At 50.5% G+C, this 14,213-nt stretch overlaps 8 protein-coding genes across 9 annotated transcripts; 4 read left to right on the top strand and 4 right to left on the bottom strand.

Moving 5' to 3' along the window:
* Nucleotides 1–266: 266 nt before the first annotated feature.
* On the bottom strand, nucleotides 267–1,263 carry PPTG_10746 (NEK protein kinase; the record flags this gene model as incomplete). The annotated part of the gene is made up of 3 exons (XM_008906149.1): nucleotides 267–338; nucleotides 407–967; nucleotides 1,057–1,263. The coding sequence occupies 3 exons, from the start codon at nucleotides 1,261–1,263 to the stop codon at nucleotides 267–269; spliced, it is 840 nt and encodes a 279-aa protein (XP_008904397.1).
* Nucleotides 1,264–1,388: 125 nt separating this feature from the next.
* PPTG_10745 lies at nucleotides 1,389–3,903 on the top strand. 2 transcript variants are annotated; one of them, XM_008906147.1, is made up of 5 exons: nucleotides 1,389–1,715; nucleotides 1,797–1,955; nucleotides 2,078–2,264; nucleotides 2,348–3,087; nucleotides 3,160–3,903. In XM_008906147.1, the coding sequence occupies exons 2-5, from the start codon at nucleotides 1,870–1,872 to the stop codon at nucleotides 3,734–3,736; spliced, it is 1,590 nt and encodes a 529-aa protein (XP_008904395.1). In that variant the 5' UTR covers nucleotides 1,389–1,715; nucleotides 1,797–1,869; the 3' UTR covers nucleotides 3,737–3,903. The 2 variants fall into 2 exon arrangements, with proteins under 2 accessions (XP_008904395.1, XP_008904396.1); XM_008906148.1 differs by lacking the exon at nucleotides 1,389–1,715 and having other exon boundaries at nucleotides 1,742–1,955.
* PPTG_10744 (hypothetical protein) lies at nucleotides 3,781–5,356 on the bottom strand. Its single transcript, XM_008906146.1, has one exon. It carries the CDS (start codon nucleotides 5,295–5,297, stop codon nucleotides 3,852–3,854), a length of 1,446 nt encoding a protein of 481 aa, XP_008904394.1. The 5' UTR covers nucleotides 5,298–5,356; the 3' UTR covers nucleotides 3,781–3,851.
* Nucleotides 5,357–5,422: 66 nt separating this feature from the next.
* Nucleotides 5,423–6,714, top strand: PPTG_10743 (hypothetical protein; the record flags this gene model as incomplete). The annotated part of the gene is made up of 6 exons (XM_008906145.1): nucleotides 5,423–5,851; nucleotides 5,922–6,005; nucleotides 6,081–6,156; nucleotides 6,226–6,368; nucleotides 6,455–6,614; nucleotides 6,689–6,714. 6 exons carry the CDS (start codon nucleotides 5,423–5,425, stop codon nucleotides 6,712–6,714), a joined length of 918 nt encoding a protein of 305 aa, XP_008904393.1.
* A 135-nt stretch (nucleotides 6,715–6,849) lies between these two features.
* Nucleotides 6,850–7,868, top strand: PPTG_10742 (hypothetical protein; the record flags this gene model as incomplete). The annotated part of the gene is made up of 3 exons (XM_008906144.1): nucleotides 6,850–7,258; nucleotides 7,332–7,807; nucleotides 7,836–7,868. 3 exons carry the CDS (start codon nucleotides 6,850–6,852, stop codon nucleotides 7,866–7,868), a joined length of 918 nt encoding a protein of 305 aa, XP_008904392.1.
* A 256-nt stretch (nucleotides 7,869–8,124) lies between these two features.
* Nucleotides 8,125–10,067, bottom strand: PPTG_10741 (hypothetical protein). The gene has a single exon (XM_008906143.1). It carries the CDS (start codon nucleotides 9,763–9,765, stop codon nucleotides 8,254–8,256), a length of 1,512 nt encoding a protein of 503 aa, XP_008904391.1. The 5' UTR covers nucleotides 9,766–10,067; the 3' UTR covers nucleotides 8,125–8,253.
* A 1,837-nt stretch (nucleotides 10,068–11,904) lies between these two features.
* PPTG_10740 (hypothetical protein) lies at nucleotides 11,905–13,862 on the top strand. Its single transcript, XM_008906142.1, has 6 exons — nucleotides 11,905–12,285; nucleotides 12,371–12,504; nucleotides 12,570–12,674; nucleotides 12,735–12,794; nucleotides 12,916–13,059; nucleotides 13,133–13,862. Exons 1-6 carry the CDS (start codon nucleotides 12,152–12,154, stop codon nucleotides 13,342–13,344), a joined length of 789 nt encoding a protein of 262 aa, XP_008904390.1. The 5' UTR covers nucleotides 11,905–12,151; the 3' UTR covers nucleotides 13,345–13,862.
* A 211-nt stretch (nucleotides 13,863–14,073) lies between these two features.
* Nucleotides 14,074–14,199, bottom strand: PPTG_22767 (hypothetical protein; the record flags this gene model as incomplete). Its single annotated transcript, XM_008906141.1, has 1 exon — nucleotides 14,074–14,199. One exon carries the CDS (start codon nucleotides 14,197–14,199, stop codon nucleotides 14,074–14,076), a length of 126 nt encoding a protein of 41 aa, XP_008904389.1.
* Between the last annotated feature and the right edge of the window lie 14 nt (nucleotides 14,200–14,213).

Genomic DNA, 14,213 nt, shown 5'->3' with positions numbered 1-14,213 from the left:
ATATTCGCTTGTTGAGGACTTTTTCGTACCTTAAGATTCTCAATCTTTCGAAAAGAAGCTCCATCTTTGCCTCAGCACGCCTCCTTCTACTTGATTCCTCTGATACTGTATTACTGGCATCTCCCTGTGACGAAGGTCGTGACTGTGGTGGAGTTTCTTGCTGTTGGTCAGAGGAGGAGGGATGCGAAGGATTATCACTTTCAGGCGTGGATTTACTTCTGCTACTTCGTGTTCGAGTAGAACGCGTCTCTGAGTCTGGTCTAGCGCTATTGTTGCTTTGAGAGGCAGCCTGATGTTTTTGCATTCGTTCCTGCAATACAGCACTGGGCGGTCTCGTTCTACAAAATTCCCATACTTCCTGCACGCTCGGTCGGTCGGATGGCGTGAGGGAGATCATGCGTTTTACAATTCCGCGTAGATGATCACTATAGACCTCCGGGATCTCTTCATAGTAACCTTTGTTAATCTTCTGGAACAGCCCCACAAGATTCAACCCTTCCGACTTAAAAGGCGATCGAAGCATCGCAAGTTCGTACAAAATACACCCCATAGACCACACGTCGCTTTTCCAGTCGTAACTTTCGCCACGCAGCACCTCCGGCGACATATACAGCGGCGTCCCCACTTTCGACCGAGCCTCTATCGTATTTTCGCTTAAATATCGACCCAATCCAAGATCACCTACTTTGACTACCCCTTTGAGAGTTAAGAAAATATTCGCCGGTTTGAGATCACGGTGCATAATTCGGTTCTGGTGTAGATACAGAATCGCACCGCAGAGCTGCGTGAAGTATCTCCATATCGTGCGTTCATCAAAGCGCACCCCTTTCTCATTGGCCTTTCGAATTTGACGCTTGAGATCACCCGCTTCTGCCCACTCAAATGCAATGTAAAGCTCGTTATTCTGGACGAATGCATCCAGATATTGAATGATGTTTGGGTGACCAACCGACTGCACCAGACGCACCTACAAAACCGTAACCACAGCAGAACAACATCGACAAGTTATCAACATTTACTCGTAATAAATACACTTTGCAGTATTGCAATACGCACCTCTTTCAGTGTTTTTTCGCGAGCTTTGAGGTTCATCATGTCGAAAATGGCGATCTTCTTGAGTGCCACTGCCTGATTATCATGTCGTCGCTTGGCCTTATACACTACTGAGAATTTTCCTTTTCCAATGGGTTTTAGTACCTCATAGTCATCTAACTGACCCCCATCGGAGAACAGCGCGCGCTGCTCGTCAGTCAGCGACTCCATCGAAGCGAGGAGCTCAAGAGTCAGCAATGGTACAGTCTGCAACCTTTGAAGGCACAATCGATTACGAAATTTCAACCAATTGTAAAATCGTTTTAAACACAATTTTTACCAATAAAGAAGAGACACAATTTGGCACACTGAATCAGCAAACTTTTAGTTTTAGAGACGAACAAGCAGGGGCTTCCATTGTGTAGAACCACTGAGTCAGTCTCCACCTCAACACGCAACCGGACAACGAGCCAACACACCGGCAAGACTTGATCACTACTACGTTTGGTACACATCAGTGGCCTTAGAGTATTGATTCTACCAACTTTTTGACTTTCCTGGATCGATCGACTACACGGGTGGTCGACGACATCAACTGGTTCGAGCGACGTCAGTAGTGACGTCCTCCCCCCCTACGAACCAACCCAGAAACTACGGTACTTGATCCTACCTGGTACCTGTAGGTAAGATTGTCGACACTACAAGAAAAACAGTGATCACTCTTCTTAGTCCATCAAGATTTACTAAATTTGTTATATTGTTAGACAAGACAGATAGCCAGCCAGTCTACACCACAAACCCCAAGTACATACCATTTACTGATTAAACTTGAGAACCATGCCTCGACCTCGCAAGAAAGCTCGCTCGTCATCGGAGAGCGACGACGAATATGCGCCACCGGCTTCAGCTCGACGCCCATCAATGTACGAAGTATCCTAGATACTTTAATTTCTTTCTCTCTAAAACCGAGAGACAACTATCACCTCATTTTGGTAGCAGTAATAATGACTCCTAACTGTTGCTGTCGCTACCCGATGCACTGCAGTAAGGTGAAGCCACGGGAGCAGCGTGATCGTCGTGCTCCAGCGGCATTCTCACCAACTGTCGATACGCCAACGCGGAAACCTCGGAAGCCCAAGGAACAAAGTTTGGAGACAGACGACAACTCTGCTTCAGCTCCTACTCCTGCTCGTCCGGAACACAAGCGACTAGAGAACAAGATCAAGTCGCAGGTAAGTTACAGGGACATGAGATAGATACATTTTACACAGACGTTTGTAGTCAACGACGCTTACTGATGTGTATCCATATTCAGGCGCACCGACTGCGCTATCCACTAGCATTCATTGATGCCTACGAAGCTGAAGGCTGGAACAAGTCGAGTCTGGACAAACTTAAGCCCAGCAAGGAGCTCGACGCAGAGCGCCGCAAGATCGAGAGAGGACAACGTGCGCTTATCGACGGTCTGCATGAGTTAAAGGCTTTATACGCCAACGAGCCGCAAGTGCCACCGATGGCTGTGTTCGAGGATGTTCACTGTTCTCGCTGTGGGAGCACCGACATCGAGCAAGACAACGACATTCTGCTCTGCGACAGTGTCGGCTGCCATCGCGCCTACCATCAAAAATGTCAGACGCCAATTGTTCTGACAGCCAAGATCCCAGCAGGCGACGAGCCTTGGTTCTGTGAAGTGTGTCTAGCAGTCTTTGAGTGCCTCAAATCGATTAACTCGGTGTTTGGGACGACGTACGAGAACGTCGAAGACTTGTTCCCAGAGCTCACTCAGGCTAAGCAAGCCACAGCGGATGCTAGTAGCTCTGCTCAGTCAGAAGAGGAGAGTGCTACTGCTACGGCTCCTCCTGATGAAGATGATGAAGAAGAGAATGATGAGGACTTCGTTTTACATGATGAAGAGAGCGACGAAGATGAAGAAGAAGATGACGAGAACGAGAAGAAAACAGAAGCAGGCGGTGAAGAAGAAATGGCCGAAGAGGTTCCCGAGAGCGCTCAAGACCTGCTGTATCTCAGCAAAGACGACGTTATCGATGTGAATCAGTACGTTTTAGTGCTATGCTATCGCTGGCGTGTGTCTGACTCGATATTGACTCTGTTATTGCACTTGAACAGTCGATCGTCGCGTTCTAAGAGTGCGATTTTACCACCAAAGCCCGTTGATAACAAGGTAAGCCTCATCGGTGAGCCTGCTGCCAAGATTGACCCTAAGACTGGCGAAGTGATTCTTGGGGTCGTTGCAAAGCTGGAACCACCGTCTCAAGGGAGATATTCACGCTGGCGCATTGACTACCGTGACGGCAGCTCGGAACTTCTGACGCGCAGTAAGACTCAGGCTGCCATCAATCGTGCTGCTGTCGCGGACAGTGACGACGAGGACGGAGGTGACTCGGAGGCACTCATTGTCCGCGGCAAACGCAAACGCAACGAGGTGGACTATCGCCAGCTTAACGAGCTAATGTTCGCGGGCAAGGACGAAGACAGTGAAGAAGACGAGACGTTTGAGGTTAAGGAAGAGAGTGAAGAGGAACCTGACGAAGAAGAGGAGAATGAGGATGATGGAGAAGAGAATGAGGGTGAAGGTAAAGAAGAGTCTGCTGAAAGCGTGTCGGATCAATCATCGCCGACCACCGTGACTGCATCGCACGCCGCAGTTTTGCAGTCCTCCATGCACGAAGGTCTGCTATCCTAGAGTGTTCACCGCTCTGGGGTGTCCAGAATCTCACGTAGCAAGAGTTTAGATGCAGCAATCATAGATTCTTCAAAAATTCAGGGTTTGCTTTGCGCTTTGATTTGCTACATGTGTGCTAATACATGGGGAATGCTGGGTCAACTCCGCCTTCCTTTGCGTATTCAGTGTATCCTCCGTTGACGTTGAACACGGTCTGAACTCCATGATCCACCAACCATCGCGTCACCTTGACCGAGTCAATACCGCGTCGACAGATCACAAAAGTTCGTTTAGGAAGCTGCGCCGAACTATTCGTTTGAAAGCTATGAAGGTTCTTGATAACTTGAGTTGGATCCTGTTTCATGAGCTGAGCGGTAGGAATGTTCACTGCCTCGGGGAAGTGCACCATCTCGAACTGGGTGGGCGCACGTGTGTCCAGCAGAGCATAGCTGTTTTTCATAGTGTTTTGCTCTTCTCTCTCCTTTGCCATTAAAGCAGCCTTGCGTATGTTCGCAAATTCTTCAGTGCTAACACGGAACTGTGGGCTGAGATCATCAACGATCGTAGTTTCATCCGTGCAATTGCCTTCTACTAATAATGATGCATGTAATGGCATCATTTTGTGCTTTTCATATGTATCATGCACTCCGCATGACGGACAGTCTGGATTCCGCTTTTTGCCGATTTTCAGGCGCCGGAACTGCCCGTCGTACGCATCGTAAAAGCACTGTACACCAACAAAAGGTTCTCCGATTCCGGTGATAATCTTGACCGTCTCCATAGCTTGCAGACATCCAATCACGCCAGGCACAACACCAATCACACCGTTCTCCGCGCAACTCATTGCAACCCGAGGCGGCGTTGGATACAAACATCGATAACATCCAGTGGCGTTCGAGTCATCCTCATACGTGAACACCGTCACCTGGCCCTCCAGTCCTAAAGCACTACCCGATACCAACGGTTTATGAAGTTGGGCACACGCGTCATTAACGAGATAGCGAGTGCCAACATTATCTGAGGCGTCAACAACCACGTCGTAGTCTCCAACAAGTTTCAACGCGTTCACAGCGGTAAACCTTGTTGGATATACCACACACTTCAGCAACGGGTTAAGCTCCAGCAGCCTTCTCTTAGCCGATTCCACTTTCTTTTCTCGATTTCTGGCCCCCTTTTCATCGTGCAAAATCTGCCGATGCAAGTTGCTTCGATCGACGTAATCACTATCCACAATAGCCAACGTACCCACGCCCATTGCTGCCAAGTACATCGCCACAGGCGACCCAAGTCCACCAACGCCAATGAGTAGGACACTTGCAGCACGTAGCGTGAGCTGCGCCTTGACTCCAAATTCCTTAACGAGCATCTGCCGTCCATAACGCTGCAGCTCCACCCTCGAGAAGGGCGAGTACGTCTGAGTCTTCGATGAATTTTCCTCATTGTCGTCCTCGTAGTCTTCTGTAGCCACTTCTTTAGGTTTCCGGTGCATTGTAAGCTGAGATTGAAGCTGGGCATTTTGCGCACGAAGCTTCGCCAGTTCACGCTCCAATTCCGTGCAACGGGAGCACGCAGGAGCAGACATTGTGGAACTTTGTCACTGTCGGTAAATCTGGAGCGCAATTTTGACAATAGAGATCGTAGTGCAAATTTTGCAATAATTTTGGATTGACTGACGTGGCGTGTCATTTTCTTGCGGGACCTTGGATCATGGCGCTCGTTGGTGTTCTGCGCTCGCGTCGTCACGTGTTGCTGCATGTTGCTGCCTCTACTATTAGCGGAGAACGCGTTGTTCCTACATTTCGCGTTGCAACGCTGTCTACTTCATCGAATTCGCATTTGGAGGACAAAAAGCCGATCTTGGAACTGCTTCAGCGTGTGGCAGATGGAAAAGTCTCACCTCAAGAAGCGGCGGAACTCTGCGGTCCAGCAGCAGAGTACGAGGCAGTGGGGGATTTTGCTAAGATCGACACGAAACGGGAGGCGCGTACGGGGTTCCCCGAAGTGGTGTACGCTGAGAGCAAAACATCGCAACAGGTGGCGGCTATCATGAAAGCCATGATTGACGGAGGAGAGGACAACGTGATGGCTTCACGCGTTACCCCACAAGCTGCTGATCAGATCCGCGCACTGATGCCGGTACGCAAGCGCTACCCGCGCGAATTTAAGCGACAGTGGAGTCATGGCTGTTTTTGATTGTGTTCAACAGGGCCAGCACCTGACATACTACGAGATGCCACGGATCTTGGCATCGAAAACACTGGAGAGTGCAACGAAGGGAGATGTAGAAATGGTATTGGGCTGTCTTGGTACTGTGTTGCTCAAGTTGTGTTTCACCTAGTGCCATATATTGGGCAATGTGTTGTAGGATTGCCCCACTGCGTGTGTGCTATGTGCCGGCACTTCGGATCTCCCCGTTGCAGAAGAAGCCGCTGTTACACTTGGTGAGAACTCGATAGCATTGTATGGATATTCACCATTGGCAAACTAACCGTATTCTTTGTAATCGATAGAGTTGGCGGACTACCGTGTCACCAGATTGTACGACGTGGGCGTAGCTGGAATCCATCGCTTGTTGCGCAACCAGCACATTTTGCGAGCATCAGACGTTGCCATTTGCGTTGCTGGAATGGATGGCGCTCTACCCGGTGTTGTGGTGCGTCGTCCTCCACTGTACTAAAGATGCTCAAGATCTCTAGTACCTTGCGTTCTGACCAACATACTGCCCAATGCTCACAACAGGGTGGCCTCACGTCAGCTCCAGTGATTGCGGTTCCTACCAGCGTCGGCTACGGTGCAGCGTTCGGTGGCTTGGCACCGCTGCTAACAATGCTTAATGCTTGTTCTCCTGGCGTCGGCGTGGTCAACATCGACAACGGCTTCGGTGCTGCCGTCCTCGCAGGTAAGCAAACCATGTTGAGCCACACTACAGTCACTTCAACAGTCTCACTTCAATCGTCCTGCACTGTCCTCCAGCGCGTATCTTGCAGCAGCTCCGTTAACTGACAACTCACTGGGTCTTATAAACCCGCTAGCCAATGCCATGCTGTCATTAACGATTTTTAGCCAGTCATTGTTGGGAATATCGTAACTGTTTCAAACTGCTCAAATCCATTACCTTCCGACCAAGAGCATTAATGGGCCGGAAGAAGTCGCCAGTGACCCGCAACAAGAGCATTAGCCGGCATCCACAAGCCAATAGATCGACGTTGTCTACCTCCAGTCAGTCCTCGCTGCGCGGTCAGGCGTCCATCAAGCAAAAGCTGACCGTTATGGACACAGAGTCGTCGTCTGACAGCCTCCCTCCGGGCCAGAACCTGCACACAGCGCTCCCTATTGGACGAGAAGCCCGCGTGCGACGACCGAAGCACCGACGCAAGCGACGCAGCAGTGGAGACGATGTAGCGGTCAGTAGATGCGATGATTCCAGTGACGAAGAGAGAGAAGAGGAAGAGCAAGAGCAAGAAGAAATGATAACCATCTCCGCAGCAGAGCTTGAAAAATGGCAGCAGAGGGTGATTGCTCATGTAGAAGATCATTTTACAAGTAAGTTTGCACAGCTTCCGGTGTTTTATTCCAGGTTTAAAGGTCCTGACGGTGGTTTTTTTTTCTTATACAGATGAACAGCTGAAGAGAATCGCCGAGTTCGGACGCGTACATGGGACTATAATGCAGGAGGCGAGACAATACGTGGGCAATGTGGAGATGCAGCTGAAACGTCAATTCGAGGAAGAGCGGACATCGCTTCGTGTTCAAGCAGAGGAGTACGTGGCGAAGGCCGAAGTAGAGAAAGATTCATGGCGACAGAAAGCAGGGGACTTGCGGAAGCAGGTCGAAGAACTACACAAGCAGATAGACAAACTGGAGGTAGAAAATGATGCACTCAAGATGGAGAAAGCTCAGAATAGTCAGTCAGAGGAAGAACAGCAAGAGAACCGTGAACAAACTCTGCAGACTCACTCCCCACCGAACAATCAGACGCAAGTCCAACCCGAAGGCGAAGTCAGTGGGAAAGTAGAAAACCAACCAGCAAAGGGGAATGGATATGAACTCTCCGGGCCAGGAAGTCTCCATCCACCGCTCGATGGTAAACAGGTACCTGATGGACATTCCAGTGTATTAGAGCCAACGAACCCAGCGCCTCATCATGACATAGGACTGGGGAAGGACCAACACCAGCAGACACAAGTACCGGTACAGCAATCATGCGTCAGCTCTTCGCCTGTTAACGGAACTACCCAGTTGAAGCCAAGCGTGACTCAAGATGGTCTTCTAACGACAAAAACACCTGAGCCGCGTAATGACGCTGGCAAATTACGAGCTCCAGGGGAAGATGCCTAGAGCATCTTACAAGTATTTAAGCCATTTCACTAACGTTACAAGCGATTTTTCACTTGTAGATAACCAAGAAAGTCGCATGAGTGTTACGAGTGATATTCATTTGATGTATTACCGATCAAACAGTAAACGACAGTTGCCGCTTACTACAGAAGGTCTACCTACAGATAGCTGTTGTCTCTCATTTAGAGAGGTAATGCCGTTTACACTGCGCTGTTGCTCGATTTACACTCCTTACCGGCACCGATAGTCACCGGCACGTGCCAGCAGTGGCCCTTCTGGTATCCTCCCTTGACGATCTCATCCTTCTTCACACTGAAAGTCCACGAGTCATCGAACGTCACGAACTCAGTCTTCAGCCAGTCTTCCGAGAAGTGCAGCATGAAGAAACCGTATGGGTTACCAGCAGCAATCCACGCGTGCTCGACGTACTTCTCAGCAACCTCAGGCGGCAGACCCGACGTCTCGGACTGGATGCCACCGCCACCTCCGTTCTCGTAGAAGTGAGTGCCCCAGTTACTGATGTCGTGGTTGAAGCCGTGCGTGTGGCCGTTGAACCAGACGTGAGCGCCATATTCCTTCGTGATCATAAACCACTCCTTCATCTTGTCTTCACTCATGTGGAAGTGAGGAGAATAGTGCGAGTTGATGATCTTCCACGTAGCCGTGGATGCCTCCAGGTCCTTCTTCACCTGCTCGAGAGAGTCGTCCCACCACTTCTTGATAGTGTCAGCACAGGCATTGTACATGTCGGTACTACCACCAGCACACAGCTCGTCACCAGGGGTGCGATCGTTGCACGTGTTGCCAAGTTTCTTGGCCTCAGCTTCACTCAGTTTTTTCTTCTTCACGTATCCGTAACATTGGCAGCAGATCTGCATCACACCGTGTGAGTCAGCAAAGTTCGTGTCAATGTTGAAAATATCCACCGACACGCCGTTCTCCTCGACGCTCTCGACGTAGTAGTGGTCTGACAGTTTCCAGCGGTCACTGTTGGCACTCTTGTACTCCTGCTGCAACGAGAACTTAAGGTTCAGGTACTTGAGCATCTCCTCGGTGCTCTCACACTCGCGGAAGTTGTAGTCTTTGTCACCGCAGATGTACTCAGAGCCACCGAGATCGTGGTTGCCCACAACGTTGATCCATGGGATACCCTCGAGCTCTGGCTGGTCGTACACGCTCTCGAACGTGGTCTCCATACGGTAGTCGATATCGTCCGGACCGGCACCGTTCCAGTAAATGTTGTCACCGTGGCCAATGATGCGCGAGGGTTTGATGTCACCGGCGGCTTGTGCCAGGATCTCAGCAACGTTGATCTGGGCCCAGTAGTCGATCTTCATCTCAAGCGAGTCGTTGGCCACCTTGCGGTACTTGTTGCAGCACGAGCCGGGCTTGTCGGTCGTGGCTCCCCAGTCACCGATGGCGAGCATGGTGAGAGCGGCCTTGGCCTCCTCGGGGTCACTGTCAGGCTCCTTGTTGCCCGAGCCACTGCCACTGGCCGTCGTATTGGTGAGCAGATCCGATTCGGACACATTGCCCGATTTCTTGGAAGATGTTCCCGTGCTCGATCCAGAGCCGCTGGACGTGGTCTCGCCGCTGCTGGTGTTGGCGTCGCTGTCGTCGTCGCCGCCCGTGACGGCTACAATGATACCGACAGCCACGCCGATGACCACGAGGACACCGATCACGATGAGAACCTTGCGGGTTGCCACCATGGTGCCTTGGTGTTAAGGGAGTGTAACAGCAGCGAGAGAGGGGGCTCTCAACTGGCTGGTGGTGTAGCTTGGAAGCCTCTTCTTCGGGGAAGGCGACGCAAAACTGGAAATGGCTCGCGAGTCTGATGGTGCAGCGCAGCGCTCTCTGGCGTGCTCGGCCTCTACCGGCTTGAGGCCAGGAACCTCAACGCACTTGCTCCCAGTATGCTGGCCTGTCCTCAGCGCCTGTTGCCCCATTTTTCTGTGACATCCAATCACCACCGCAATGCAAGGTTGCCCTCGAACAGCGGGAGTGTCGTCCGTCGTCAAAACTGGGAAGGCGGTTGCAGTTGGGCTCACGCGGTGAGTTTACTCCTTCGATAAATAATATCCCCTACAAAGAATGAAGTAGTGGTTTTTTCAAATATTGCTAAAAACCTCGTTTATTGTATATCCCTTCATATAAAACGTTTCTGCAATTTTTGAGAGTTAGACTAAATTTCCATAAATTAACAGCCATATGGTTTTTACGTGGCAAAAATTAACCCTTTTAGTCAGTTTCAACTGGACGAACTGGCTACGTTGGAAACTTCTGTGACCGCTGCCCAATTTTGAGCAGCTCAAAACGTTTTGAGTCGAAAGCCTAAGATATCCAAACCTCCCAGCACTGCCTGGCAATGGCTGCCGACTGAGCAGCCATTGTTCGAGCGGACTCTGCTGCGGATCTCCTCTTAAGACAGAGATTCGTACATATAGCGCAGAAATCACGTTCGTGTCGTCATCGACAAGAGCGAAACAGGCCGCGCCTGTCAGCCGCCTGTCCAACAGACAAAGTTGCTGTGACTCAGTAACGCGAGGATCTTGGTGCAGGTGTGCATCAGAATTACATCTATGCGTGATCATTCTTACTTGGCTAATGCATGCAGTTGTAGGCAAATATTTTAGCAGACACCCACTTCTGCAAAGACTTCGCCTTCGCACGGACAACGCTTCGCCTTCGCACGGACAACGCTGTGAAGCAATGTTTGACCGAGTTGAACCAGCAAAGATAAGATAAAATTAGGGTTTCAAGAGGGTGGCCGTGTAGTATGCGAGGAAATCAGACGATTCCAATTTATCGTCACAGCTGTCGCCGCGAGTGGTGAGCGTATCAGTTTTAGAAAAGATTCAACGAACCAAGAGCTCGTCAAAGTGTGACCTGCTAGTCGCTCTTGCTCCACCTGATAGTCGCGCTTGCTGGAGTTCTACACACACCTTGCAGATTGTTTGCATTATATGCGTTCTTGCACTCCAAAAGCGGATACCCGCGAGTAGTATCAGATATCTACATGTATCAAGTGCTTTTCAGTACGAGGCATGTCGTTTGAACGTACATCCTGCGTTCAGTGCGATCAACTCTTGCAAAATGATTTAAGTGTGTCTCTAGGTCAAGCTTGCCGGAAGAGCGTGAAATACTTACTACATTTTTATCTTCGCTCCACAGCCTGTGGCACAGGCACCCATGCCGACAAAGAACGTTGCGCTTAAAACATCAGCTAATGTCTATTAATCTTTTTATTGAACGTAGAACTGTAATATGTGCTTGCCATGTGACCAATTGAATGTATATCGGGGTTCTGTCTTCTGCTTTCCCACATCGACAACGTTTGTCGCGTAGCCAAAGGAACTCGACCTGCATGCAGCATAGAGCACAGTGGCGTCACCAACGACGCGTTAACACAATTCTAACACGTTTCTCGAACGCCTCGAACAGTTCAAGTCGCCCAGTACATTTTTCGAGACGGACAAGTGCTGGTTGTTACGAAAGGAGCTCTATCTTCAGCCTATTGCTAGACCTCCTTACAGATCTCTTTAAGTTTTCTAAAGGGACAACGTTGGCCTTTAGTTCTTATCCAAATACACCCGAATATGCTAAGATGAAAGAGACTCGGTTTCGTAAGTACTAGAAAAAACTATCGTCAGTGCGACTGCTCTCGTAATGTGCAGGCTGCTCAATCTGAAGTTACCGTCGTCAATGATAGTTTACTCCACTTTCCACCGTCAAATGATCGTCATTGGCCGACGACTTCAACATGCGATCTTCCATTTTGCATTTCAGCCAATCATAGATTCAGATGCTCCTCAAGGCCTCATAAGCGAAAGGGGGATTTTTCTCGTTTGAGTGTCGCTTCCCTCTCTTGAGTGACATCTTCCCCCCTTCGCTCCCCTCCACCTCTTTCCCCCATATTCTGCACGAAGGGGAAAGCAGCGGATCGAGCCTCTCACTCTCGTCCGCCGTCGACGCCGTAAGCAAGTCACAGCGGAGTCAGTCGCTAGCAGACGGAGCCAACAGCCAGCCCGCAGCCTCGTAGCCCCCCGCGCTGCATTTTTCATTTTGCGTGTATTGCATACCACCACGCGACGCCCGATGGCCGACCAAGTGGATCCCAACGCCGGCGCTGAAGCCCAAGTGCCCTCGTCCTCGCAGTGGTCGGAGCACAATGCGCCCAACGGCCGCAAGTATTACTACAATGCGGTCACGGGCGAGTCCACCTGGGAGCGGTACGTCATAGCCTTGCAATACTCGATCTTTAGCATATCTCCCCGTCTACAGCCGAAACTCACGTCCTTCTGTCTGAATCTTCAGTCCGGCGGAATTGACAACCCCGCAGGCAGAATTGCCGCGTAGTGGTGCACCCCAGCAGCAGCCTCAACAGCAGCAGCCCGCCGCGGGAGGCTTCCAACAGCCTCAGCCACAACTTGGTGGACAGGCTTCTCAAGGTACGTCCACAGCGTATAGACTAGATGGGGCAGTCTTCCTTATAACATTATTGATGTCTTATTAGGTGCCGCGGCCTACGGAGGATATCCGCAGCCGTATGGCCAGCCCATGCAGTACCCGCCGCCGTACGGAGGCAGCGGCTACATGTATCCGTTCCCGCAGGCTTACGGTACGTTTATTATTGATATTTTGTGTGGATAGTTGCTGATTTGGTTGATGTTTCATGCAGGTTACCCGCCGCAGATTGTGGGCCCGGGCCCTCCGATCCAGACCACGGAGAGCGGCCAAGGTGAGATCCTTATCGTGTATAATGTGTGTTTGTGCATGAACTAAATGTTGAAAATCATCACACTACCCTCCACGTGTGTGCGTGATTGGAAACATTGCGTGTTGTGTATTGCTGCGTACAGGACCTCCTGGATGCAACCTGTTTGTCTTTCACATCCCGAACGACATGACTAACCAGGATCTCTTCAATTACTTCGCTACGTTCGGCAACGTGATTAGCGCTCGCATTATGGTGGAGAAGGAGACGGGAAGAAGCCGTGGCTTTGGTACGTCAGTGCTATATTGGAAACGAGAAAGACCATGTGTACTTATTGGCTTGAATGCATTGTTTTTAAACAGGTTTCGTGAGCTACGACAACGCTCCGTCGGCTGAAGCCGCTATTAAGGGTATGAACGGCTTCCAAGTCGGCCGCAAGCGTCTCAAAGTGCAACACAAGAAGGAGAAGAACCAGAGCCCGATGTTCGGTGACATGCCTGCCCACATGGACAACAGTGCCAACGACATGGCTGCCCAGAGTGGCGGTGCTACGTCGCTGCCCTCGGGCAACTAGAGCGCTCATCGACAGAAGACACACTACGCTATCAATATTATGGGGCATGTTCGGGGGTGGAGATCTAAAAGGAAACGAGACAAGACGGAAAGGGAAAGTGGAAAGCAGTCGTTTGCGGTCTTGGGAGTGGAGAGAGGCTGGATCGACGCGAAAAGTGAACAAGAAAACATAAAAAAAAGAGGAAAGTGTGGAGTACAGCGGAATTGGTCGGGCAGCAGTCAAGTTATTCAGGCAGCAAGAAGGAAAAGCAGTCGGTTCTGCTTGCGTTCGTGTTCCCGAAATTCATGAATCCGGTGACGTTTCGCCTTGGTAAGGAGGGAGAAGAATGTAGGCGCTTGGTACATACGTAGCGTTAGCAAGCAGACGGCGTAGCCGACCTCGTAAAAGCAAAGACCTGTCGGGCCGCTTCCGCTCATTGTCGATTCCTTCTCCATTGTCGATACATAGATTGAGATTTGATGCCAGCTTCAACAACGTAGATCCATAACTTCAAGCCACACATGGATTTCAAAGCGTCAGTGGGTTTGCCCTACCCGTTTGGAGAGCATTTGCAGGTCTATTCGAGAAGACATACCGAGACTCCGCTTTCTAGGCGCCTAGCTTTCGATAGGAGACTCGCAGTCGTCATGCTGCTGATACAGGTAGCCAAAGTGCATCCGCCACACACCAACCATTCCAAGGTGACGGCGATCACGCCTGTGGGATCCGTCGTCTCGACGACAAAAGAGATCACACACTCATCACGCCACCCTGGTGTGTCTCATTTGCCTGGTCCTGCACGCAGGTTTGCCACGCCTGGAAATGGTTTGAGGCAATCTGCATCAAACGACTGGCTGACGCGGCACCGCTGTTCATCAACTGTGGCTTCC

This window comes from Phytophthora parasitica, assembly GCF_000247585.1.
Source record: "Phytophthora parasitica INRA-310 unplaced genomic scaffold supercont2.23, whole genome shotgun sequence".
NCBI lineage: Eukaryota > Oomycota > Peronosporomycetes > Peronosporales > Peronosporaceae > Phytophthora > Phytophthora nicotianae.
This window is presented reverse-complemented; position numbering and strand designations above follow the sequence as displayed.

What these genes read in the sequence shown, in the direction of transcription:
- PPTG_10745 (XM_008906147.1), top strand. Translation starts at nt 1,870, where the DNA reads ATGCCTCGACCTCGCAAGAAAGCTCGCTCGTCATCGGAGAGCGACGAC. An exon ending in TCAGCTCGACGCCCATCAAT is followed by an intron (nt 1,956 to 2,077) that starts GTACGAAGTATC and finishes GATGCACTGCAG; the next exon opens with TAAGGTGAAGCCACGGGAGC. An exon ending in GACGTTATCGATGTGAATCA is followed by an intron (nt 3,088 to 3,159) that starts GTACGTTTTAGT and finishes GCACTTGAACAG; the next exon opens with TCGATCGTCGCGTTCTAAGA.
- PPTG_10744 (XM_008906146.1), bottom strand. Translation starts at nt 5,297, where the DNA reads ATGTCTGCTCCTGCGTGCTCCCGTTGCACGGAATTGGAGCGTGAACTG.
- PPTG_10741 (XM_008906143.1), bottom strand. Translation starts at nt 9,765, where the DNA reads ATGGTGGCAACCCGCAAGGTTCTCATCGTGATCGGTGTCCTCGTGGTC.
- PPTG_10740 (XM_008906142.1), top strand. Translation starts at nt 12,152, where the DNA reads ATGGCCGACCAAGTGGATCCCAACGCCGGCGCTGAAGCCCAAGTGCCC. An exon ending in GGCGAGTCCACCTGGGAGCG is followed by an intron (nt 12,286 to 12,370) that starts GTACGTCATAGC and finishes CTGAATCTTCAG; the next exon opens with TCCGGCGGAATTGACAACCC. An exon ending in TCCGTTCCCGCAGGCTTACG is followed by an intron (nt 12,675 to 12,734) that starts GTACGTTTATTA and finishes TGTTTCATGCAG; the next exon opens with GTTACCCGCCGCAGATTGTG.